The following is a 26,956-nucleotide window of genomic DNA, read 5'->3' as shown; positions in this document are numbered from 1 at the left end:
CCTCTGGCTGGCCCCTCCCCTCCCACTCAGTCCTTACCTGACATGCGCACCATCCAACTTGCCTGCGTTGTGCCTTCCCCTAATTTTTAGTAAGTTGTTATTTCACCTTTTTTCCCCCCCTGACCATCCACTGTTCCGACGATCAGCTGTGCCGGGAGATTTAGATTAGCTAGAAAGCAGGAAATTGTTGGATTTCTTGCTTTCTAGCTAGTCTAAAAGAAGAGCTGAACCTTCTTTAGGATTGAAGCTTCTATTTTTCAGTGCTGACTCAGGTAGCAGATTGCAGAAAGATAGATCTCTGAGTGAATCTGTGATTCTGTGAGCAACTCAATCTGCCTGCCTGCTTTGCCTGATTTTGGGTAAAAGTTGCTCTTTTTTTTTTATAAAAAAAAATTCAGTATTTATATAAATATTTACAATATTTACATACAAGCCACGACCAGCCAGTCACATGACCACCAAGCCACGCCCGGTCAGTAAACTACACCCAGCCATTCACATGACAACCAAGCTACACCCACAAATGAGGCCACTCCCACCGAACCGGTTGTTAAGACATTTGAATCCCACCCCTGCCATAGACTTATATACCGCTTCAAGGTGCTTTACAGCCCTCTCTAAGCAGTTTACAGAGTTATCATCTTTCCCCCAACAATCTGGGTCCTCATTTTACTGACCTTGCAAGGATGAAAGGCCGAGTCAAAACCTTGTATGTTACATTTCTATTATATTCCTCCTTTCAAGAGCTCCGTGAAAGATGACGGAGAGGCTGCGAGAGGTCATGGAAGGAATGTTACAAAAGAACAGCTATTACAAGTAAGCCCTCGACTTACCGCAGCTCATTTAGTGACCGTTTGAAGTTACACTGACCATCTTTCACATGGCTACTGCAGCATTCCCACGGTCACGTGATCCAAATGGAGACGCTTGGCAACTTGATTCATATTTATGACAGTTGCAGTGTCCCGGAGCCACGGGATCACTTTTCGCGACCTTCTGACCAAGTCAGTGAGGAAGCCAGATTCATTTAACAACCTTGTTACTAACTTAACAAGTGTCAGCGTTCCAGCAACCTTCCTTTCCGACCAATAACTCCGAGACAGACATCTCTCAATGCTACCTTTGTTTGGATAGTAAACTGGCACATCTGTGGAATCCCGAATCTGAAAGTTTTTGGGCTTCCTTGCAATATTCAAAACTACAAATCCACCCCCCGTCCCTTGGCTGTCATCCCGTCACATGGCCCAATCACGATCTGTCCTAAAGTAAGAGCCTTATTTCATTCTGCGCCATACTCAATGACATTGAACTAGCAAAATATTTTATTTTGTCTACTTAGAGATACTCAATTGAATCCCCCCGCCTTCCCACTTTCTCAGGCTTGTGGCAGTGTGGAAGCGTCGAATCTCAATATGGCTTCCAAAGCTGACACAGTGATTCACAACAACCGTGGCAAGAAAGGCCATAAAATGGGGCAAAACTCACTTAACACATGTCTTGCTTAACCAACAGAAATTTTTGGCTCAATTGGGGTCGTAAGTTGAGGACTACCTGTACATTCTTATTTATGTTAATTTTGGAGAGCGCCCATCTCACAGAGCGACTCTGTTAGATAAGAATGATAAGACCTGAGTTCAAATCCTCACCCGGACATGAAAAGTGCCAGGTAACTTTTTCCTGATCTATTTTTCCCCTCAGTGAAACATATGTCCAATGTTCTGTCTCACCTGTAGCCACAAGGTGAGAGTCCAAATGTCCCAAAGGAATAAACACGAACAGACAATATCAGGAAACAACAGAGTTAACTTTCCTCTGTAGTCGTCGTTGGCAGCTTTCCCAGAAACTGTCTTCAAACTCAGATAAGAAGCCACACAATAAATCAGAGCCAAAAGGTAAACAGAAGGCTTCTCCCAAACTGCGAACGTAATTAACGAAGTTTGACCCGAACAAGGATCGTTAGCTAACACGCCTCCTTATATTCCTTGAAGGGGCGTGTCAGTCTTTCTAATTAGTCTCTGATTTGACGTTTCCTTTCAATATGTGCTTGACGTCTCAGCCTACGTCTAGTCCTTGCATCAACCCAACATTCGTCAGTTTGATCATCACTCAAAGACTCTGGCACATTCTGTGGATCAGCTGCTGACACCTGAGGCATAATGGATGTGGAAGGTTCTGGAGAGGAGGATGATTCCGACACTTCCTCATCCTCCTGGCTCACGTCTGCATCTCCCATTAAAGCAGGCTCAAATTCCAATGCCAAACCCTCCTCATCACTCGAACCTGTGTCTTCTGACACATCAGACTCAAAGCTCACAGCAGGCTCAAGCCTCCCAGTCACAACACCTCACAGGATTGTTGGGAGATTAAAAATGGCGATTAGAGCATTCTGTGTAAAGGCCTACTGTGAGATTTCCGTGGCAGCGAAAATAAAAGCATTTTAAGCCAGTTGCAGAACATGCAAAACCTGGGTGAAATAATTATAGTTTTTGTAAAACAGTCCTCCAAACCAACTGGGATTTTTCTTGTCTGTTTCAGGTGCCGGTATCTTCCCAAGATAGGGTTGGAGATGCATGCAATCCTGTAAAGGAACTGCTATTTGTGGAGAACAAAGAGCACATTCTTGGGGATTGGAGATCAGCACATCCAGGTTGGTGGATTTAGCACCATTGACTTGATCTCTGATGCAAGGAAAACAATTAGCGTGCCAGATCCTAACCTTTCAAACTCTTAGGTAGGAATGTCTATGGAGATTCTCAGTCATCCAGGTCATAGTTGTCCCAAAGGTGCTTTTTCAAGAGGCAACTGGACTTTCTGGTTTTTCAAAGAAAAACAATTGCCTCTTAGAAAAGCAGTTTTGGTCTTGCGCAAGATGAAGTTGTTTGGGTATATTATTTAACGTGCTCATTACATGTCCTCCAGAGCAGTGATCCCCAACCTTTTTTATGCCGCGGCCCGGTACCGGCATCAACTGGGCGCCGCCATCTTTTTGATGAAAAAGTGCTTCCGGTGACCTCACCGGAAGCACTTTTTCATCAACAAAGATGGCGGCGCCAGCGCCCGTGAGCTTTTCGGGTAGAAAGCTCACCGAAGCGCTATGCCGCCATCTTTTTGATGAAAAGTGCTTCCGGTGAGCTTTCTACCCGAAAAGCTCACCGGAAGCACTTTTTATCAAAAAGATGGCGGCGCCAGCAACCAGCGCCCGGTAAGACTTGTTCCGCGGACCGGTACCGGTCCGCGGACCGATGGTTGGGGACCCCTGCTCCAGAGAATGAACATGGGAACTCATGAGTGGGTTTGTGTGTAAGGACTACATTACAATTTAGCACTGATTGATTCTTCATTATGGTTCATAAGACCAAGCAACACGTTGTGTGCAACACACTATCAACTCCCAGCAGCAAAATATATGCCGTCCTTGACAAACAAATCAAGCCAGATTTTATAATTTGTCACAGTGTAGGGGGCTAAAACAGGATTTGGCAACATTGACAATAACACCAGTGTTAGAACCTGCAAGGACTTACAATTACACTTTTTAAACATTTATCTCAGCATTTTGCAAATTGTGCAACTTTAAAACGGGTGGACATTTTCTGAAAACTGGAAGTAACTTGCAGTTTTTGGCAAAACTGGTGCAAAATGGGGTCATGTGACGGTAAGATTCTGCAAATGGCTGTAATGGCAGCTGTGTTTATCAAGCACCTGAAATGTAGTTTATAACTTTCTTTGGTATGCAACCTGTTATAACTCAAGGCCTACCTGTACAGTTGTAATGAAAAGAATGGCTGCATTGTCAGCATATAAGAAAAGCAGACAAAAGCTAGAATTAGAGCCAGTATATTACCATAAATGAGTCTCGGGGGAACTAGATTAGAGTCAGTTTATTGCCATAAATCTTAGGAAAAAAACTAGACTTAGAGCCAATTTATTGCCATAAATAAGTCTTGGTGAAAAAAACTAGAATTAGAGCCATTTTATTGCCATAAATAAGTCTTAGAGGGGAAAAAAACTATAATTAAAGCCAGTTTATTGTCATAAATAAGTCTTAGAAAAAAAAACTAGAATTAGAGCCAGTTTATTGCCGTAAATAAATCTTAGGGGAAAAGTTTTAGTTTAGTTTATTGTCATTGCACCTCGTACAACGAAATCAACCCCCATTTTCAGTGCACATCATGACCATGAAAATAAACATAAACACACATCCTTCACACTCCATACATTGAACTGAAAACCCACAACACCACACCAACACTGCACTACACAAACAAAAAACTAGAATGAGAGCCAATTAATTGCCATAAATAAGATTTTTTTTTAAAAAAAAACCCTAGAATTAGAACCAGTTTATTGGCATAAACGAGTCTTAGGGGAAAAAACTAGAATTAAATCCAGTTTATTATCATAAATAAGTTCTTGTACTACCGTCGATTTGATGGCACATAATAAATCAAAACCCCAATTCATGGTTGATGGTCCATGGTTAAGAGGAAGAAAACACATTAGCTTTACTTTAATAGACAATTAGCATACATTTATTATGTTAGGGTTTTGGAATTAACCCCTAGAAGAGTATTGCAGCAGTAGTCAAGCCAGGCAACCAAAGGAGAGCGGAAGGGCCCCAGAGTATACACACACTGAACACAAAACACTGTTTGTAGTTTAAATAGTTTTTAATCCAGTTAGAGTTTAAGCATTGTCATTCAGTCCAATAGTCATTCACTATATTTCCATCCAGTAAGACTCACTAGTATAGTCCAAGTTAAGAGTCCTTGCAATATCTTTATCAGCCGATAAAGATATCTTCTCCTCCTCCGGTTTCACTCTCCAGAGAAACAAACGCTGGATATTCAGCAAACAGTAGCAAACAATAACAGTTCAGTCACAGGCACTCACAGTCAGTAATCACAGTTAGTCGCAGCAGGAAGCAGTTAATCGCAGCAGCACACAGTTACAGTAACAGACAGTAACTCACAGTTACAGTAACAGACAGTTACAGCCAGCTTTCCAGCTTCTAATGCTTCCTTATATTGTAACTTCTAACCGCACCCTTAATCGGCTAATTGCCTGCTGCATTGTGCTTAAAGTGATAAGCACTTAAACCATGATATCTAAGTTTTATATATTTATTCACCCAAACCATATTTGGTATCAATGTTATACCTAACATACTCCCCTTTGGGTGAAATAAATATATAATACCTTTACAATCTAATCCCATATTTTTCACAACTCTCCTGGTGCTTACTGGCACCTTGGGCTTTAGTAAAATTATCAGCTAAATTGTCCTCCGACATACAGTATTCTAGCTGAATCATCTTACTTCTTACAGATTGTCTCACGTTTAGGTATCTTAGATCTGTATGCTTGCTCCTTGTTTTTACTCCAATATTTGTGGCCATTTGAATTGCTGCCTGATTATCTTCATGTATAATTATAGGATAATCTACAGTTATACCTATATCAATTAACATTTGTTTATACATTATTAATTCTGTACATAACAATGATAAACAGGAGAATTCTGCCTCCATAGTAGACAAACTTATATGCTGTTGTCTTATTGACTTCCAGCCTATTAATGTATTACCCAGCATTATGGCTGTTCCTGAAGTCGACTTTCTAGTGTCTCTTTCTGATGCAAAACTAGCATCTGCATAAGCACTTAGAATTAAATCACCCTTTGGTTCTAAATACAATGAATAATTCATTGTCTTTTAAGATATCTTAATATCCTCTTAGCTGCATTCCAGTGTCTTTCACATGGTGCAGAATTGAATCTAGCCAACTGATTCACGCAGTACGATATATCTGGTCTAGACCAATTACTAATATAACTCAAACTACCAATTAAAGATTGATAAATCACCTTATCAAACTCAGGGCTTTGTTCATCAGTGTTGCTAAACTCCTGACTCATTGAGTCTTAGCTGGCTTACAAAGCTCCATCTTGTAATCTTTTAGCAATTTGCTTATCTTATCTTCCTGAGATATCTTAAAACCTTTCCGTGTTTTCTTTATATTCAAACCGAGATACTTTTATCTCCCCTAATTGCTTGATCTTTATTCTCTTTCCTAATGATGCTATTATTTTATTTGCTTCATCATTAGTTTCAGTTATCAATGCAATGTCATCGTGAATAGTAATAATAATGATACTTTCCCAATTGTCTCCTCTTAAACAGACATGGATCGCTAAACCAGCTTTAAATCCTATATTGTCTAGTTCCTTTACAATATACTGGTTCCATTCATAGCCTGATTGTTTAAGACCATAGAGACTTTTCTTTAACAACCAACAATCATTATTATTCTTACTTTCACTTTTAATACCAACAGGTTTTTTCATATAAATAATATGTTTTAATGGGCGTGCAAGTAAGCAGTTTCCACATCTAAATGGTTAACTATATAGTTTTTACTAGCTGCCCACACTAAAGCTGCCCTCAAGGTTGCTGCCTTAAGACTAGGTGCAAACACCTCATCATAGTCATTAGCATTCTGCCTAAAACCTTGGGCTACTAACCTTGCCTTATGGATTAAATTACCATCTTTATCTATTTTTACCTTTAAAATCCATTTGCAGCCAATGGATTTCTTTCCTACAGGTAATTTGGCATTTTCATACACCTTCATATCTCTTAATGAATTCAGTTCCTTATTCATTGCTGCATACCAACTTTCTTTTTCCTTAGTAGGATACTTTTTAATTTCTTCTACAGAATTAGGAACTTGATTAATCTGGCACACTGTGTTAGCCTGGTACCTATCAGGCGGTCTAGATACACGTGTAGTTCTTCTGGGAATTACAGGGCTTACAGGAGGACTTTGTTGAACTACTACCTGTTCATCTTCCTCATCCTGTTCAGCTATTGAATCTGTTTCTTCCTCTATGGGCACTATTTCATCCTGTATTTGTCTCTTTACTTTATTTTTAAAGTTACAGGGATAACTAATGGGATTTCTATAGGATTCAATAATTACATCTTTATTGGCATCCTTTTCTAATTTCTCCCATCCTTCATGTTCTAGAAATTGGGCACTAGCACTACATAACACTTTAGATGTGCCTTTCTCCCAAAATCTATATGCCCTATGGTTTGCCTGATAACCAACGAAGAAAAATCTTTTAGCTCTATGTTGCCCTTTTTTCTGAGTTGTGCAGGAATATGCACCCATGCTGGTGCACCAAATGTGTGCAGGTAACTTAGATCAGGTTTCCTGCCATGCCACCTGGTGAATGGTATTTCACCTGTTGTTGTATTAACAACGTTGTTCAATATGTTATTAGCACACATTGTAGCCTCCCCCACAAAGAATCAGGTAACCCAGAATCATTTAACATTGTTCTAACCATTGCCTGTAGTGTTTGGCCTCTTCTTTCAATAAAAGCGTTATGTTCTGGCCTGTATGGAGCAGACTTCTTATGCTCTATTCCAGCTATCTTAAGTCTGTTCTGGAATTTGTTATTAATAAATTCCGTGCCATTATCTGTCACCAGGGTTATCAGTTGTCGCTTAGACTTTCTTTCAGCAAACCTAAGCCAATTGAAAAATGTTGATATGTTTCAGTTTTGCTTTTCATTAAATAGCAAAACCCATATCTAGAATAATGGTCCATAATGCTCAGTATATATCTAGCACCCCCATACTGGGTTTCTTTGGACCTATTATGTCTGCAAATACTACTTCTAAAGGTTCTTTTGTTTTGAAACCATTTAGCCTATTTGCAGGCAATACCTTGCTTTTATCTTCACAGCAAACATTACAACGCAAATATTTATCACAATGTTTTAACCTTATTCCTTCAGATAACTCAACTGTACGTTTTAGCATTTTAAAATTTACATGCCCCAAACGCCTATGCAATAAATGGATACATTCATCATGAGGCTTTATATTATTAAATACAGTCTGAGCCTCCCTTTCTTACTATTATCTAAGACATATAATGTTCCATTTAAAGCTGCAGTTACCCTTTTGTTATCTTTTTCAATTATGCAATTATTATCCTTAAAAGTAATTACATAACCTAATTTATCTAATACCCTTACTGAAAGCAAATTAAACTTTAGTTGCGGTACATACAACATTTTTATATCCTGGTTTATGTACGGACAACGTGCAAAACCTTGACCTTTCGCTTTCAGGTTCCAGCCATTGGCAAGAGATATATGTTGAGAACTTGTAGACATTTTTATAAATTTTGTCTTATCTCTTGTGATGCAGTGGGATGCGCCACTGTCAACCACCCATAAATTATTCTTCACATCAGAGTTGCTAATCGTGGCTAGTTCAAATGCTTTCTTTGGCTTTTTTACATTCTGGCTTTTTCTCTTTTTGCAGAATCTTGCCAAATGTCCTTCTGCCTCCACAATTAAAACACTTTTTAATTGTGTATGCTGTCGAAGATAAATTCTCTTCTTCCAGGTGCTTTACTTTGCTTATCTGGTTTCTTTCAAGCTTTGAAGATAATTTCTCTTCTTTCTTATCTTCTCTCAGCTCGTCACGCTCACGCCTTCTTCTGGCTTCTTCTAGTAGCCTGCCTGTAATCTCGGTTAATGAGAGGCTTTCTTTTGGCAATACTTCCAACGAAGTCACATAGTCATCATAGCTTTGATCTAATGAAGATAATATTATGTAGACTTGTTGCAGTTCATTAAATATAAGCTCTTTTTCTTGCAAATCTTGAAAAATGCTCTTCATACAGTTTAAATGAACTAACATATCTCCATTCCTCTGAAGATGCGTTCGAAAAAGCTTTCGTGTAAGATTTATATGTGCTCCTACACTGTCCCGAACATAAATCTTCCTGAGGTTCTCCCAGCAGTTTGCAGCATTTTCTTCTCCACGAATATGGTCAAGCTGCTGATCACATAGAGTCAGTCCTATGATGCATAAAGCCTGCTCATTCTTCAGTTTAAAGTCTTGTAACTTTTCTTTATCATCATCATTAGCAGGATCCCAGCTACTCACATCTGGTGGGTTTGCTATAATGTCCCACAAACCTTCTCTGCGTAGAAGTAAACTACATTTCATTGACCATGAAACATAGTTTGTTCCATCCAGCCTGGATATCATGGACAGTTGTGACAAATTTACTTGTGCCATTACTCTTCAGATATTTTGACTATTTTAAACTAATTAAAACAGTTTGTTTTTACAGTAATGTGCAACTCACACCAACTCTCTCTGCTATATCCTGGTTAGTTAGACTATGCTGCTGGGCCCATAACCAATGTTAGCGTTTTGGAATTAACCCCTAGAAGAGTATTGCAGCAGTAGTCAAGCCAGGCAACCAAAGGAGAGCGGAAGGGCCCCAGAGTATACACACACTGAACACAAAACACTGTTTGTAGTTTAAATAGTTTTTAATCCAGTTAGAGTTTAAGCATTGTCATTCAGTCCAATAGTCATTCACTATATTTCCATCCAGTAAGACTCACTAGTATAGTCCAAGTTAAGAGTCCTTGCAATATCTTTATCAGCCGATAAAGATATCTTCTCCTCCTCCGGTTTCACTCTCCAGAGAAACAAACGCTGGATATTCAGCAAACAGTAGCAAACAATAACAGTTCAGTCACAGGCACTCACAGTCAGTAATCACAGTTAGTCGCAGCAGGAAGCAGTTAATCGCAGCAGCACACAGTTACAGTAACAGACAGTAACTCACAGTTACAGTAACAGACAGTTACAGCCAGCTTTCCAGCTTCTAATGCTTCCTTATATTGTAACTTCTAACCGCACCCTTAATCGGCTAATTGCCTGCTGCATTGTGCTTAAAGTGATAAGCACTTAAACCATGATATCTAAGTTTTATATATTTATTCACCCAAACCATATTTGGTATCAATGTTATACCTAACAGCACATAATAAATCAAAACCCCAATTCATGGTTGATGGTCCATGGTTAAGAGGAAGAAAACACATTAGCTTTACTTTAATAGACAATTAGCATACATTTATTTTTAATCCAATGTTATAGGTTTTTCTTAAGACTTAGGTCATGTGAATGGTGCATCTTTTATTGTATTTTATTGCAGTCAGCCCTTTTGGGCATATTTCATGGAAAAGTTTAAGAAACCAATTTTGTCTTCTACAGATGATGAAAACAGCCCTTGTAACCATCCAGTAACTTTTCCACCACCTGAGGGACAAGATTTTGTAGAAACAGGACCAAATGAGGTTCGTAAACATCTGGCGGGAGGGGGGAGGCCTTGCGACCAGCTTTTTGTAACAGCGACAATCTTGGATAGGTAATCCTCGATTTACAACTGTCATTGAACCCACCATTATGATTTTAGGTCATTAAGGGGTTGTTATGTGACTGCACCTGATGATTTTATGATCTTTTTTTTGCCATGGTGGTTAAGCCAATGCAATGGTCATAAAACCAACACCGTAGTTATTAAGTGAACGCCACAGAGATTAAGTGAATGCTACAGTCATTAAGTCAACCCTTTAGTCCCGATGGGTGGTGGGTTTTTTTTGCCAGAAACTGGAAATAAAAGCCGGTTTCTGGCAAAAACATTATAAGTTGTGGTCAGATCATCATGAGGCAATTGCAAATAGCTATAAATGCGGCCTGATGGCCAATTTCCAAAACTGTGATTACGTGACGGGGGAGAGGCTGCCCTTAGCAACTTTGAACCCAGGTCCTATCTATTTTGTGGTGTGTCATAACTTTGAATGGTTGCCAAGCAACCGATCGTAAGCTGAGGATTGTGTTATAAAAATAGATTAACTGACATTGGCTCTCATGTATTTTAACATAGAACAGTCAGTAAAGGAGTAACAATGCTCATATTTACTATATATTTTTTTCTGAATGTTACTGGGTAGAAATTTTGATTATGTGACCGCTAGGATGCCACAGTGGTCATAACTGCAAGGACTTGTCATAAGTCACTGTTTTCAGTGGTTGTGTAACTTTGAACAGTCGCTAAACAAATGGTTGTGTCAGCCTTCCAGCAACCCTACATTCCGCCCAATAACTCCGAGACAGACATCTTCTCAAAGGTTCCTTTTATTTTGGATAGCAACTGGCACAAAATCCATCTCCTACACCCATTGTCACATCACATGGCCCAATCCATCTGTGCCAAGTTAAGACTTCCTCTCAGTTATGCACAACACCACCTGACCTTGAATCAGAAAAAGAATGTTATTATGTCTAACTAGATATACTCCAATAAATTCCCGCTTTCCCAGGCTCAAATGTGGCAGCGTGGGAGCATCTGATCTCAATATGGCTTCCAAAGCTGACAGGTTGTATGTTGAGGACTACCCGTATAGAGAAGGATGATAGACTCCGTTCAGTACTAGACTAGAGTGTTTTCAATAGAAGCCAGATAACTGTCGGTCCAAAAGATTTAGAAGTTCCTGCACTGAGCAGGGGTTGGGCTAGGTGACCTTTGAGGTCATTTCCAACTCTAGAACTCTTCAGGAAGTACACACTTTGTATTCTGGTCCTTCTGCCCTGTTTTTCTACTGGGATTGCCAGCTGAAGCAGCAAAAACAAAGTGGGTTTCTGGAGGTCAACTTGCAAACCTTACGGGGTTCAGTATTTTATGGCCAAATACAGGGAGCCAGTCTGGCCTAGTGGTTAAGAATCAGAATCAGAATAGAGTTGGAAGGGACCTTAGAGGTCTTCTAGTCCAGCCCAAGCAGGAGGCCCTATACCATTTCAGACAAGTCCAGTCTCTTCTTAAAAACCTCCAGGGATGAAGCAGCCACAACTTCTGAAAGCAAAGCTGTTCCACAGGTTAATTGTCCTCACTGTGAGGAAGTTTCTCCTCAATTCCAGGTCCTGCCTTATGGTGCTTTAGAAAATAAATATTCATATGTTTTAGTCTCCAGGCCTTTAACTCATCTTAGTTGCTGTTCTTTGTTTGCACTTTTTCCCAAAATCTCAACATCTTTTTTTATAATGTGGTGACCAAAACTGGATGCAGTATTCCAGGTGTGGCCTTACTAAGGCTTTATAAAGCGGTACTAACACATCACATGGTTTTGATTCTATGCCTGTATTTATTCAACCAAGGGTTGTATTAGATGTTTTTGGCTGCTGCTGCCGCATGTTGCTGGCTCATATTTAAGTGATCGTCCACTAAGACTCCAAGGTCCCTCTCACAGCTATTGTTTTTGAGCTGGCTTTCGCCTAATCCCGTGATGGCGAACAGTATGTCATTTGTGCCGGCACGCCAGCTGCAGGCAGACTTACCTCACTGCGCATGTGTGCACCTCACAGCTGATTTTCAACTGGTTTGAGGCCTTTTTTGGCCTTCCAGAGGCTTTAGGAAGGCTTCTGCAGGCTTTTCAGGACGAAAACTAGGCCCGTTTCATCACTTCCTGTTTTTCCGGAAATACCGGAAGTGACGAAACTGGCCTAGTTTTCGGCCTCCAAAGTCTGCAGAAGCCTTCCTAAAACCTCTGGGAGGCGGAAAAAGGCCTCAAACTGGCTGAAAATCAGCTGTGAGGCGCAGTGCAGGTAAGGGGTTGGTGGGGGTGGGTGGGGATTGCGCGTGCATGCGTAGGGGGCGTGGGGGGCATGCATTGCCTTCTGGGTACTTGCACGCATGCGCGAGCATGCAAGCGTGCGCACAATTTTTGCCACAGGAGCCCAAAAAGGTTAACCATCACAGGCCTAATCTGTACTTGTACCTTTGGTTTTTCCCTGCCCAGGCTAGAAAACAGGAAACCATGAGTTCAAGTCTTGCCTTAGCCATGAAAGCCAGAGCTGGGTGATCTTGGGCCAGTCACACACTCTAAGCTCAACCCACCTACCGTGTTTTTCACATAATAAGGCCGGGCCTTTTTTTTTTGACCCCGAAAAACGGCTAGGACGTCTTTTCGGGGGTGACTTAATTCTCCCCCTTGCATCCTTGGGTGGGTGGGCGGGCGGCGACAGCTTGGATATTGGGAGACCTTCGGTTCGGGCCACGTTGCTTTCCCTTCTTCCTTCTGCGCGGCGTTGGCGCAGCCACATGCGGCCAGTCAGGGCTCCTCCCTGCAACCGGAGCCCTGAGGAGACACTCAGCTTCAGGCGCTCCCGTCTTCCCTTTGCTTTCGAAGGTAAAGCGAATTATTTTACAAAGCCTCCCCTGCCCGAGAGGGCAGCCCAACCCCACTTGGGAGGCTAATCTCCGGGCCTCCCCGCCGGACCCTCCGCTCATCCTGCCAGGGCCGCGCCAGAGCCGTAAGGGCTGGGCAAAGCTGGGAAAGTGAGCCGCGGGTGTGTGCGTGCCTCCTCCTGCCCCTCGTTCCCAAATCTCGCCCGGGCTGGCGGGCGCTAACCTCGCTCGTTCTCCCCACGCCGGGCTACGGGTGGTGGCTGTTTCGCTGCGAGCGGCTCAGACCCGCTGCTGCTGCCCGCAGCCGCCCGCCTGGCCTTTCTTTGAGGTGGAAGAGCTTGCTGGGCTGAAGGGAGCGGCATCGTCAGAGGCGCGCAGCGTAGGGAGGTCGGGAGGAACGGAAGAGGCCCTGGGAAATTAGCCTCCCCACGTGGGGTTGGGCTGCCCTCTCGGGCAGGGGAGGCTTTGTAAAATAATTCGCTTTACCTTCAAAGCAAAGGGAAGACGGGAGCGCCTGAAGCAAGTGTCTCCTCAGGGCTCCGGTTGCAGGGGAGGAGCCCTGACTGGCCGCACGTGGCTGCGCCGTAACGCCGCGGCAGCAAGGGAGAAGGGGCAGCAAGGAGAAGGGAGAAGCAACGGTGGAAGGTCTCCCGATATGAAGTGCCCCACCAACGAAGGCAGCACCATATCGGGCATGCAACAAAAGTACTTACTAACGACAAGCCCCCCCGCTCTCCCCCCTCATTTCGCATGTTTAATATGGGGCTTAATTTGGGGGGAGGGGCTTAATTTGATTTTATGCCAATAAAACATGGTGGGGCTTCCTATTGGTGGAGGCCGTATTGTTGGAGAAACACGGTAAAAGGGTTGTTGTTGTGGGGGAAAATAAGAGGAGAAAGGTTTAACAGATTTAACAGATAATCAGAGTCGGAAGGGGCCTTGTAGGTCATCTAGTCCAACCCCCAACCCCAACCCCCGCCCAAGCAGGAGACCCTACACCATTTCTGACAAATGGCAGTCCAGTCTCTTCTTGAAAGTCCGTTGGATATGCTCGCTGCCTTAAGTTATTTGTAAAAATAGTACAGGGGGATGCAAATAAAATAGAAATCACAAATTGAGCTTCTTCTCGGTTCAGGGATCGGTGGATTTAGAACTGGCTGTGCATTTCGCGGAGGGAGAGTGCTCTTCCCTGGACCCAGCCCCAAAAGCCTTTTACAAAGAGATTCTGCAAGATGGTCGTGAAAAGGGAACATCTTTGGGTAAGACAAGAACCCCTTTCCATTATTACCTTGGAAGAAAAGAGAGAGAAAAAGGTTGTTCCTGTTTTTAAAAAACAAAACAAAAACCCTCCATGTTGTGTCCTTTCCTAGTGTGGTACAGCTGAAGCAAAATAATTTCCTTAGCCACGTTCGAAGATCGAAGCAAGGAGTGATTTTTCTTTTCTTTTTCGGGGGGTAGAAGGAATCAAGAGGCACCTTATGGCCGTGGTCGGCAACTGGTGGGCCGGGGACCACTGGTGGATCTGCGAGAAAATTTTGGTGGCCCGCAGAGAAATGTCCCCCCCTCCAAAGCAATTCAGGTTGCGCGGGGACACAAGGCTGCGCTGCCCACGTGGCCCAGCCACCCACTGGCCCCCACCCTTCAGCTAAGCGTGAACCTTACCTTGAGTAAAGCCACGCAAGCTGGAACCGGAAGGTAAGACCAACGGCAGGGGAAGGAAATCCGTCCCAGGGTGGCTTGCTGACATTGGTGGGGAAAGTCGGTCCCATATTCCAGAGCTGCAGTAGTCACAGGACTGGCCCTTTGGTCATCCCTGAGCAGCTCCTCCAGTCCATGGCAGGCTGGTGCACCTGGGTGGAGGAGCAGCTGCTCCGAGATGACCAAAGGGCCAGTCCTGTGACTACTGCAGCTCTGGAATATGGGACCGACTTTCCCACCAACGTCAGCAAGCCACCGTCAGTCAAAATTCATGTTAGCGGTCCACAGGATTTAAAATTAGGAGTTTGGTGGTCCCTGAGGTCCAAAAGGTTGGCGACCCCCTGCCCTATGGGGTAGCTTTCTACAATCTGGCATCTCCAGGGACTTTAGTTCCCAGAATCCTCAGCCAATACGCTAGGGCCATGATGGCAAACCTATGGCACGTGTGCCAGAAGTGGCACATAGAACCGTCTCTCAGGGCACGCCAGCCGTCGTCTGTTGCTCTTCCGGCTCTTGGTGCGTGCCGCTCAGCTGGTCTTCGCACCTCACGAGTGCCAGAAACTGGAAGAGCAGCTCCCAGCATGCGCATGCGCGCCAGCTACCTGGACTTCTGGTTTCTAACGCGCATGCACGCGCAAAGACCAGCTGGCCGGTATGCATGTGTGTTGGAAACCAGCCGGCCAGCTAGTCTTCCGGTTTCTAAGGTGCATGCGTGCGCGAAGACCAGTTGGCCAGCGCACATGAAGACCAGCTGGTTGGCGCATGCATGCTGTTGAGGTAATTCCCCGTTAGGAGAATGAGCGCATACAGGGAGATGTATTTGAGAGTAGTGTTGGAATAATACACACAGAGCATACAGATACACTGTACAGCAGGGGTCCCCAACCACCGGGCCGCGGACCGGTACCGGCCGTGGAGCACTCTTTTACCGGGCCGCAAAGAAAAAAAAATAAAAAAATGGCGGCTTTCTTCGCCTTCGGTGAATGCTGCTGGGATCGGGATCAAGGACACAAATGAAAGAAGGGGAGGAGGAAGCAACCAAGCCTGTCCTGCTCTCTGGCTCAGCTCTCTCAAAGTCGCTTCTCGCTCCTCCACCAGCCCAGGAAGAAACTGCTTCAAAGAAGCCGGGGTGGCTTCTGTCGCCGCAGCTTCCAGCGCCCGTTTCACTCACCCCCGCCGCCGCTCGCTCAGCGGTTCAATCCACAGTGCCCGCTCTGCCTGCCTGTCTGGTTGTTTGGGAGCAGCTTCGGCTGAGAATAATAACTATTCGCCTCTTTTTATCAGCCGAAGCTGCTCCAAACGAAGAAGGCAGGCAGGCAGGCAGGTAGAACAGAGCACTGTGGATTGAACCGCGAGCGGGCGGGCGGGCGGGTGGGGTGAAACGGGCGCTCGGGAAGCTGTGGCGACAGGAAAGCCACCCCACCCCCACCCCGGCTTCTTTGAAGCAGTTTCTTCCTGGGCTGCTGTAGGAGCGATAGAGTGACTGAGAGAGGAACGAGGCAGACACCTGAGGGAGGGAGGGAGGGAGACACCTGAGGGATGGGGCTGAGGGAGGCAGGACCAAGGCGCCCTGAACTTGGTGGTTTGCTGGCAGACGTTTATTACCCGACTAGATAACAACATCAGATGTTACCTAGTCAGGTAATGAAACGTCTGCAAGCAAACTACCAAAGTCGGATTCTCTCTCCTCCCCCGGTCCTTGAAAAATGTTTCTGCTTGAAACCGGTCCCTGGTACAAAAAGGTTGGGGACCACTGCTGTACAGTAAATGTAGGTTTTTACTTCCAGAAAGGTTTAAGCAAAGTCCAAAATAGGCAGTCCAAAGTCATTCACAGGTAAATCAGTCAGTTTTTCAATCCAGGGATAATCCAAATATCAAAGTCCAGTGTCAAAAACAGTTCAGTATCAGACTTACATTAAATCCAGGAATATCAGTCAATTAGAAGAAATGGAGCAACGGCAATACTTTCCAACAGAAGGAAACAGAGATACACTCACACTCTCTTCTGAGACTCAAGACTAAAACAATCCAGGTTTCTGGCTCCATCTTATGGCCGTTTGAGAAACCACACCCAATTGCATGCTCTTGCATTCCCCTAAAGAGACAGTATCAAAATGTTTATCCTGGTTTATATATTTCTAACCCAAAAAGCTGTTAGGTGACTCATATTCCTAACACATGCGCATTAGAAACCGGATAGTTAGCTGGTCTTCGTGTACACATGCGTGTCAGTAGGTGGAAGACCAGGGGGCCAGTGTGCATGTGCCCACCAGGAGCTGCTCTTCCAGTTTCCAGGTTGCGCACCTGCATTTTGGCGCTCGGTGCCTTTTCGGTGCCTGCACGCTCCCATTTCGGCACACGGTGCCGAAAAGATTAACCACCACTCTGCTAGGGAATTCCCGGAGTTCCAGATCCAACATATTTGGAGAAACGAGGGAAGGCTGCCTTAGAAGACCCAAAGAATTTAGGGATAATATCAGTTACACCCTCCCCAGTACATGATCCAGTGCACTGAGTTGGAGGGAAGAAAGATCTACGCTCATTTTTTTCTCCTCTGCTTTAAATACCAGATTAGCAAATATTATAACAGTTCATGGAATAGGAAAAAAGATAATCTGAAGGTGATCAGGAACTAGAAGTAGATCACACGGGGCAAAGTTTGGTCTGTTCATACAAATGTTTAAACGTTTCAGACAATTCAAGAAGTAAAATTGATTCTTAATAGATCAATTTTCAATCTGTTCACACAGACAGTTAAATGTTTCAGGCAATTCAAGAAGTAAAGTTGATTCGTAATAGATCAACGTTCGGTCTGTCACACAGACGGTTAAATATTTCAGACAATTCAAGAAGTAAAGTTGATTTTTAACAGAATCTCAGCAATGGCTTGAAGTTGTCTGAATCTGTTCTCTTTCAGCCTCAGTCTTTGTGATCTGTAAAATGGGATAATTAATTGGTTGCCATTGAGGGTATTTTTGGGGCATCTCTGATCCCTCAATGGTAGATCTGCCTTTGTAGTTATATTGCAAGAGGTAACGGATTCCATACTTAATTTTGTGCCAGCCCAAATTATTATTCTCAGGATTTTGGTAAAAAGTCCTAAAATGGATCTCCAACAGCTGAAATGTGTTTTTACCTTGCCTAGAGTAGAGGCATGGATTGAAATTGCTTATGGCTAAATATATGGAATTACATCCATGTGGAGGGAAGCATTGAACGATTTACTTCAAGGTTTGGTCCTGGGCCTAGTACAAGTAGTCCTTGGCTTACCACAATTCGCTTAGTGGCCGTTCAAAGTTACAACAGCACTGAAAAAAGTGACTTATGACCACTTCTCATACTTATAACCATTGAGGCATCCCTCATGATTTATATTCGGATGCTTGACAGCTGGTTCACATTTATGACGGACACGATTCCTTTTTTGCAACCTTCTGACAAGCAAAGTCATGGGGAAGCCAGATTCACTTAACAACCGGGTGACTAATTCAATAACTGCAGCGATTTCTTTAACAAATGTGGCCCAAAAAGTCATAAAATTGCGGGCAAAACTCACTTAGCAACATAAATTTGGGGCTCAATTGTGGTCGTAAGTCGAGGACTACCTGTATAAGAAATCACATATTGACTAAAGTTAATCCTCGACTTACAACACTGGCTGTTGAAAGTTGTATTCTTCAACGTTTTCATAAACAATTTAGATGAAGGGATAGTGTCAGGATTCCGGCAATCGCCCTAATTAAATCATGATTCTTGAGCCAAACTTCAAAAAACTTCAAAGAATTTATTAGAGGCGACATACTGACATTGCCTTGTATGAAGCCAACTCTGGTATACGTAATTTACAGTCCCCTTTGACCCCGTTTTCCCCGCCTCCTCCTAGCTGTCTCATAAACCAGATTCTCCAATTGAGCACGTGCACAGGCTGGATGTCCTCATTCACGTTCTCCAATTAAATACATTCGCAGTGTCAGGGTTCTGGCGGTTATTCCAGTTAAATCATGAGCCTCGAGCCACACTCCCAAAACTAAAGAGGATTTATTTGAAGCTACCATTCTATGTCTGGCACTAATCTGGGCATAACCAACTCTGAAATACGTAATTCACTGTCACTCTTGACTCTGCTTTTCCCCCACCCCCACCCCTCTGGGTGTATCATCCAATGAAAAACGTCCATAGCCAAGAGTCATCAATCATGCTCTCCAATTAGATTTTTTTTTTTTTTTGTGGCAGAAGCTTCAGTCATCTAATCAGTCTTTGAAGAAAATATCAGTGGAATGTACTTTCGATTCCACACTGCCGCCTGCTCATTGAAACTCCCCCCACCGCTTCCTTCTTTCTGTTGTCAGCTATAAAACGTGTATGCAAAATGTTTTATGGATTGACACGTGGGCAAAAGCTCTGGTAGTTTAGTTAGAATCTTTGAAAGATAAAGAGTTGGAATGTACTTTCGCTTCCAAACTGCTGCACTGCTCTTCCAGATTTCCTCCCCCCCCCCCTTTTTTAATGGCAACTACTAAAACAGGCCTAGGAATGTTTTATGAGGGGAAATGCATCAAATTTGCAGACCTGACATCAACGCAAGATGATAGGCTCAAGATCCAGAAGGATCTGAATCCTCCAACTCTAAGCTGGCCTTCTCTAAACCTATAACAACACACACGTAGTCCTCAACTTACAACAGTTCATTTCATGTTCAAAGTCACAACGGCACTGAAAAAAAGGGATTTATGGTCCTCTTTCACACTTAACCACGCTTGCAGTTATCCCCCACGGTCACATCATCAAAATTTCAGACACTTTGGCAACTGGTTCATATTTATGACGGTTGCAGTATTCCGGGGTCACGTGATTGATCAGCTTTTGCGACCTTCTGAGAAGCAGAGTCAACGGGGAAGCCAGATTCGCTTAGCGACCGAGTTACTAACTTGACCATTGCAAGGATTCACTTGCCAACGGTGGCCAGAAAAGTGGTAAAATGGGGCAAAACTCGCTTAACAAACGTCTCGCTTGGCAACATCAATTTGGGGCTCCGTTGTCATAAGTCGAGGACTACCTGTACTGTTGCAGCAGTCACGTAATCATAATTTAGGCATTTGGCAACGGGCATCGTACATTTACAGCGGATCTGGGATCATATAATCGCCATTTGCGACCTTCCCAGCTGGTTTCTGACCAGGAAAATCAATGGGGGAAGCCAGAATCAGAATAACAAGAGTTGGAAGGGACCTTTGGAGGCAGGAAACCCTATACCATTTCACACAAATGGTTGTCCAATCTCTTCTTAAAAACTTCCAGTGTTGGAGCATTTACAGCTTCTGGAGGAGGCAAGTTATTCCACTGATCAATTGTTCTAACTATCTGGAAATTTCTCCTCAGTTCTAGGTTGCTTCTCTCCTTGGTTAGTTTCTGTCCTGCCCTCAGGTGCTTTGGGGAATAGCTTGACTCCCTCTTCTTTGTGGCAGCCCCTGAGATACTGGAACACTGCTATCCTGCCACCCCTAGTCTTTATTTTCATTAAACTTAAGACATACCCAATTCCCGCAATCGTTCTTCCTATGTTTTATCCTCCGTCCCCTAATCGTCTTTAGTGCTCTTCTCTGCACTCTGCAGCAAAAACAGGCCACTGTCTTACTTAGCAGTGGAAAATTTGAGCTCAGTTTTGGTTTTAAGTCGAATCGTAATCTTTTAAGTCTTAAGCGTGCAATACTCCTTTCTCCTTCTTATGTGAATTAAGGACCCGTCTCTCTGAGCTTCTTCTGCATATATATTCTGGTTGTTTTGGATTTAAAGTATGTTTTTTCCCTGACTGCCTCTCTTCTCAAAGTAATCTTTACTCTGTACAGGTTCTCTGATTTTCATATACGGCTAGTCCTCAACTTAGGATCATTTTGTCCCCAAGGTGCTTTTTCAAGAGCAACTGGACTTATTTATTTATTTTTGAAGACATTTCGCTTCTCATCCAAGAAGCTTCCTCAGCTCTGACTGGATGGCGGGGAAGGGAAGGATTTATATTCCTTGTAGAGAGCTGGTCATTTGCGTTCTTTTAGAGAGTCGTTGAGGCCGCTTGGAGGTTTATCTGGGTCCTAAAGTCACCGTGGGGGAGGGATAGCACATCAACCATCTCCAGTCTACAACGTAGTCCTTTCGGCCGTTCCAAGGAGGCTCCACACCCATTTGCACCACTCAGGAGACCCTGGGGACACAGATAAACCTCCAAGTGGCCTCAGCAACTCTCTAAAAAGAATCCAAATGACCAGCTGTCTGTAAAGGAATATAAATTCCTTCCCTTCCCCACCATCCAGTCAGAGCTGAAGAAGCTTCTTGGATGAGAAGCAAAACATCTTCAAAGAAAAATAAAGTCCAGTTGCCTCTTTGGGATAACCATGACCTGGATGACTGAGAGTCTGCATAGACCATTTGTTTTTGTTTTTTTGACAGCCTGAAGTTACGAAGGCTTCAGAAAGGGTGTTTGATGGCCTGTAAAAGCACTTATGACTATCGCACACTGTTGCACGATCCCCTGTGGTCAGCTGGTCAGTTGAGTGTGATTTGGTGGCTTGGCAACGGGCTTGCCTTTATGACCGGTTGCAGCATTCTAAGATCACATTATCATGATTTGGGATGTTTTTTTGCTAGTTTGGTTTCTGGAAAAAAAACATCCCTTCAGCAAAATGGATTCACTTTAGGATTCATCATAAAACTGGTCATAAATTTGAGTCCGGACATGTGGTAATTCAACTGATGACGGCAATGACTTAACAATGGAAACTCTGGTCCCTATTGTAGTTTTAAGTTAACAGAGAACAGATAATCAGAGTTGGAAGGGACCTTGTAGGTCATCTAGTCCAACCCCCTGCCCAAGCAGGATATCCTATACCATTTCTGACAAATGGCCGTCCAATCTCTTCTTGAAAGTCTCAAGTGATGAAACTCCCACAACTTCTGAAAGCAACTTCTATTCCATTGGTTGATTGTTCTCAGTGTCAGAAAGTTTCTCCTTCTTTCCAGGTTAAATATTTCCAGGTTTAGTTTAGTTTATTTATTTCTTAGATTTGTTGGCCGCCCGTCTTAACCACAGGGCAACTCTGGGTGGCTTTTAGTGTTCAAAAAATAAAGCCACACAAAATCTATACGCAATACCAATAAAACACCCTATAAAATTACAAATACTCAATCCCAACCAAATGATGGGGAGGAAGGCAGTTAGGGTCAGCATTGCAGGGGGAGTGGGATCTATTATTAATCTGTTATAATGGTACCTCGCTCTTTGACGGCTTCAAAACTTGTCAAATTTGCTACTCCAGTGGTCCCCAACCTTTTTTATGCCGCGGCCCGGTACCGGCATCAGCTGGGCGCCGCCATCTTGTTTTGATGAAAAAGTGCTTCTGGTGAGCTCACCGGAAGCACTTTTTCATCAAAACAAGATGGCGGCGCACCAGCAACCAGCAGCCCGGTAGGATTTGTTCCACAGACCGGTACCGGTCCGTGGACCGGTGGTTGGGGACCCCTGTGCTACTCGACATATTTTGATGCAAAAGTGTTGTCCCGATACTCGTAGTTTCTTTGGTATTCGGGACACTACAAAAGGAAGAGGTGGGGTGGCAGACAGGATATTGGCCATCCTGGGAGGGCCACTGCAAAAGGAAAGGGGGACAGATGCAAAGGATGGACAGGACGTTGCCCATGCTGGGAAAGTCATTGACATAGCAAAAATGACAGATTATTATTTTTTTCCAGCCAAAACAGAGTCCCCTGCTTTGTTTGGCACTTGTAATTTTCGATGCTGGTTGTGCCTCCCACAACCAATGAACATCGAGTAACCAAGATACCAGGGTGGCTCAGTAGCTAAAAAGCTGAGCTTGTTGATCAGAAAGGTCGGCAGTTCGGCGGTTCGAATCCCTAGCACCGCATAAAATGCAGTGAGCTCCCGTTCCTTGTCCCAGCTTATGCCAACCTAGCAGTTCGAAAGCACGTAAAAAATGCAAGTAGAAAAACAGGGACCCCTTTGGTGGGAAGGTAACAGCGTTCTGTGCGCCTTCGGTGTTTAGTCATGCCGGCCACATGATCACGGAGACGTCTTCGGACAGCGCTGGCTCTTCGGCTTTGTCACGGAGGTGAACACTGGCGCCCCCTAGAGCCGGAAACAACTAGCACGTATGTCCGAGGGAAACCTTGACCTTTATCAAGATACCAATGGGGAGGCCGGATTCATTTAATAACGGGGTTACTGACTTAACAGCAATGATTCCCTTAACAACTGTGGCAAGAAATGTCATAAAATGGGTCAAAATTCATGTAACAGTTCTCGCTTAGCAGCAGAAGTCTGGGGCCCAATTGTGATTGTAAGTTGAGGACGACCTGTATTCATTCAGTTGAGGACTAGCTATATTTTCTCTTCTTTCCTTCTCTGTTCACTTTCAATTTCTTCCCTGTTCTCTCAGATCACTTCGCCGCAGCCGAGATCAAGAAAGAAACACTCCAGCTGGGCGGCCCTGAACCGGAAGGAGACCACCAAATAGAAAGTTCCTGTGGGGAAGGATTTGTGAAGCCCTTTCGCCACAAAGAAGACGCCGATTTAGAAAACACTGAGGGGACAACGCTGCACAGGAGGCGGCTTTGGGAAAAGGGCCAGACCCTTAACCAGCATCGAACCCACATAAGTGAGCAAAAACAGTCAAGTCCCGAATGCGGTGAACAGTTCCACTCTCGGCCGCCGATGGTAAAGCGTCGGACGATCCATGTTGATGTCGAACCGACAGAGCGGCAGGATGTCCCCAGCTGCGAGAAAAGCTTCTTTGCACATCGAGCTATCGACCTGGAGAGGGAGAGGCCAGGTGCAGCCGCCATGGGCGGGAGACGCTTCCGCGAGTGGATTCAGCCAAGCCAGCGCCGCGTGAGGCAAGGCGGAGGAGACCAGGCTTACCAGTGCTCTTTATGTCGGAAGGAATTCCGGAGGAAACGAAACCTCGTGGCGCACCAGAAGATCCATACGGGGGAAAGGCCCTACGCGTGTTCGCAGTGTGGGAAAAGCTTCAGCGAGAAAGCCAAGCTGATTCGACACGAAAGGGTCCACACCGGGGAGAAGCCGTACGCCTGTCCTGCTTGCCCGAAAAGTTTCAGTCAGAGAGAGACATTGTTGAAGCACCGAAGGCTCCATGCAAGAGAGAAATCTTATCCGGGTTTAATCAGTTGGGGAAGATTTTGGACAGCGAGAGACGCAGTGGAAGGATCACTGAATTCACCCAGAGAGAAACTTCAGTAGTGTTTTGTGAAGCTTGGAAGCGAATGCAGGGGGAGAGTGGAGTGTCCCCGGCTTACGACTACAATGGAGCCCCCCCTCCCCCCAAATTATCCGTTGCTAATTACGACAGTTAAGTGAGTTTCACCCCGTTTTATAACTTTTTTCTTCTTCTTTTTCTTCTTGCAGTCGTCTAAGGGTTAAGCTGCCCGTTTCTTTCATTGCAAGATAGGTGGCAAATAAATTTAATCAATAAATAAAATCACAACTGCAGTGATTCGCTTGTTTATTTTTAACTTGGTTAACACTTAGTTAAGCTAGCTGAGTGAATCTGGCTCCCCCCGCTCATGGAGTTTGCTAGTCAGAAGGTTACAAAAGGGGATTATGGGACACGGCAATGGTCATAAATCTGAGTCAGTTGCCAAGCAGTTGCATTTGGATCACGTGACCTTGGGGATGCTGCAAGTGTGAAAAACGGGCGTAGGTCCCTTTTTCCAGTGTCGTCATATATCTTTGAATGGTCGCTAAACAAAAGGTTGCAATTTGAGGATTCTCTGTAGTTCCAGCTGGGAAACCTTGACCTCTGATTGTTCAGCTAAGACGCAGCATGGCCTTCTCCAATTCGAAGAAACGCTCCGTCATGCTCTTGTTGGAGTCTGATTTTGAGGGGGAGATTGAGCAGCTGACAGGGAGTGGGAGTGTGGCTCCGGTGGCTGTGGAAGAAATGGGGGAAGGGCACAGTCCGGCTGGCCATTCAGAGGAAGACCCAGGGCCATCCCCTCTTCATCCTAGGGCATGCAGGGAGGAACCGAGAAGGGACCAACTTGTCTTATGGGAGAGGAAAGGGCCCTGATCCCCTTCATGGGTTGCAGCTGGGAGAACAGGATATAAGTGGGGTGTTTGTACACAGCTCCTTGCTGGAAGCGAAGCATGCATTATCTTTGTCGTCCTCCCAACTGCCGGTGCTACCTTATTCTTTGAAAGTCTGCAATATATCATCCTAGCCTGCCGAGTTAATTACTTCAGTGTGGTTTGTGTTGAGTTTTTTTTAAATTTTTAATTTATCTTTACTTTGGGTTTGGACTGTATTTCTGCCCTTCGTAGACTGATTTTTCAAAAGTTTGATATCCTGCCGAGGATAATTGGGCATTGGGGGAGGCAAGTTGGAGGAGTTAAAGGGAATTTATTCTACTTTTATGACTTCGTTATTTTTGTGTCACGCCCCGGGCCATCACACACTCGTTTGGCAGGCTGAGGCAAAGAGGCAGCCCCAGAACCAGCGAAAACCAGGGGCTGGACAGGGGACAGACTGTATCTGACCTCAGCATGGAAGGGATTGCCACTCTCAAATTGGCCTTTTTAGCCACACTAGATGCTCTTTTAGGACCTCTTTTCAGAGCACAATACCATAGTCTCTTGAGACTGAAGGATGCCAATATATGTCTGTAGTTCCCATATTCTCCCCTCCCCTGGAAAAAAATCCTTACCCTGGTGCTGAGGAAAAGATTTCAATAATAAATAGCCATTCTCTAACTTTCTGCACAGGGAGTCCTCGAATTATGGCCATTTGTTTAGCAATAAGTTACAAATGGCACTGAACAAAGGGATGCACGATTGATTGGTTTGAAATGGTATATGGCAAGGGGTCTTCAAACTCGGCAAGTTTAAGACTTGGGGACTTCAACTCGCAGAATTCCTGAGCTGACATGGCTGGAGGAGGAATTCTGGGAGTTGAAGACCCCTGGTATAGGGCCTCCTGCTTGAGCAGGGGTTCGACAAGAAGACCTCCAAGGTCCCTTCCAACTCTGCTCTGATTCTGATTCAAAGAGTATGAGAATAAGCCAAAATAATAATAATAATAATCAAAGGCAAGAGGAAAACAAGGAGATATAGTCGACTCCAGCACCCTTCGCTTGCTTTCTCCTCTTTCTGTCTTTCAGTCCTTCCATACGTGTCCTGTTCTCAGCACATCCATCCATGTTGCCTTTTATGCTTTTAAGCATCTCTGTTCTGACCTAGGCTTCCCCAAAAAGCTCTAAACAGACTCTTTGTCCCAGCAAAATTCCTCTTTATTAAACGAAGGTGAATTTCTTGCATTCACATTCCAGCCAAAAGCCTGGCAAACGGTCTTTCAAGGGTGTAATTATAGGAGCACAGACCTTATCTAGCTTGGAGAGCGGCCAGGTAAATATTTCCAAACACAGTGCAAACAAGGAAGGACTCGGCACAGAATCTCTTGAGAGGCACGGACACTTCACACTGCTGCAACGGACAAATTGTTTCCTGCAAAAGCCCCCTTCCCTTTTCCTCCTCTTTTAATCCCTACGTGAGGGGCCATTCACCGTCCACCTGTGGCTTTAACTCCCACGTCGACCCTTAGTTTGTAATTGTTCTTTTTCTTTTGGCAGCTCTGCGCATGCGCAGGCTGGAAACCAGGGGTAGGATTCTACCAGTTCCGTCCGGCTCTGTAAAACCGGTAGCTCTGAAGAGCAGCAGACATAGAACCGGTTCTATATCTGCTGCTGATTTGGCCCACCCACCCGCCCGGGCTCTTACCTGACCTTTTTCAACCTCAGCCGCTGTTCGAGGCACAGCTGCGGTTGAAAAAAAAAAACAGGAAAAAAGTGCTTTTTCAAACGCTGCTTCCCTGCATGCAGCGCTGCTCAGCTGTCCAGGCAGCAAGCTGACGAAGATTTACCCACGAGCGCAGCGTGCAGGGAAGCACATCATAAATCACCGAACGGTAGTTAAACCTGTCGGATCCCACCCCTGCTGGAAACCGGCTCCAACTGCTCCCCCACTTCACTGCTGTCCGACTCCAAAGGCAGCTGATGACTGCCGGACTGCCCTGGCCCCACCTCTGCCTCTGATGCAGAGCCCTCGTCCGAGCCTTCCTCGGCCTCCAGGACTAGCTCATGTTCCTCCCCAACCTCCTCACTGTCCGAC

The 26,956-nt window shown here is 44.5% G+C and overlaps 1 protein-coding gene across 1 annotated transcript in view; it reads left to right on the top strand.

The window, feature by feature from the left end:
* Positions 1–26,956, top strand: part of LOC113425114 (uncharacterized) — a 51,842-nt gene that overhangs the window by 3,356 nt on the left and 21,530 nt on the right. The window contains exons 3-8 of the mRNA XM_087954123.1: positions 745–816; positions 2,536–2,647; positions 10,101–10,183; positions 14,207–14,330; positions 23,214–24,033; positions 24,200–24,209. Coding sequence (XP_087810249.1) covers positions 745–816; positions 2,536–2,647; positions 10,101–10,183; positions 14,207–14,330; positions 23,214–24,033; positions 24,200–24,209 — 1,221 coding nt within the window. The remainder of the gene's footprint in view (positions 1–744; positions 817–2,535; positions 2,648–10,100; positions 10,184–14,206; positions 14,331–23,213; positions 24,034–24,199; positions 24,210–26,956) is intronic.

This window comes from Notechis scutatus, chromosome 2 (assembly GCF_049901735.1).
Source record: "Notechis scutatus isolate UNSWTSFEM ecotype Mainland chromosome 2, rNotScu1.2, whole genome shotgun sequence".
In the NCBI taxonomy this organism is placed as follows: Eukaryota; Metazoa; Chordata; class Lepidosauria; order Squamata; family Elapidae; genus Notechis; species Notechis scutatus.
The sequence above is the reverse complement of the archived record's forward strand: the minus strand, read 5'-3'. Positions and strand labels throughout refer to the sequence as shown.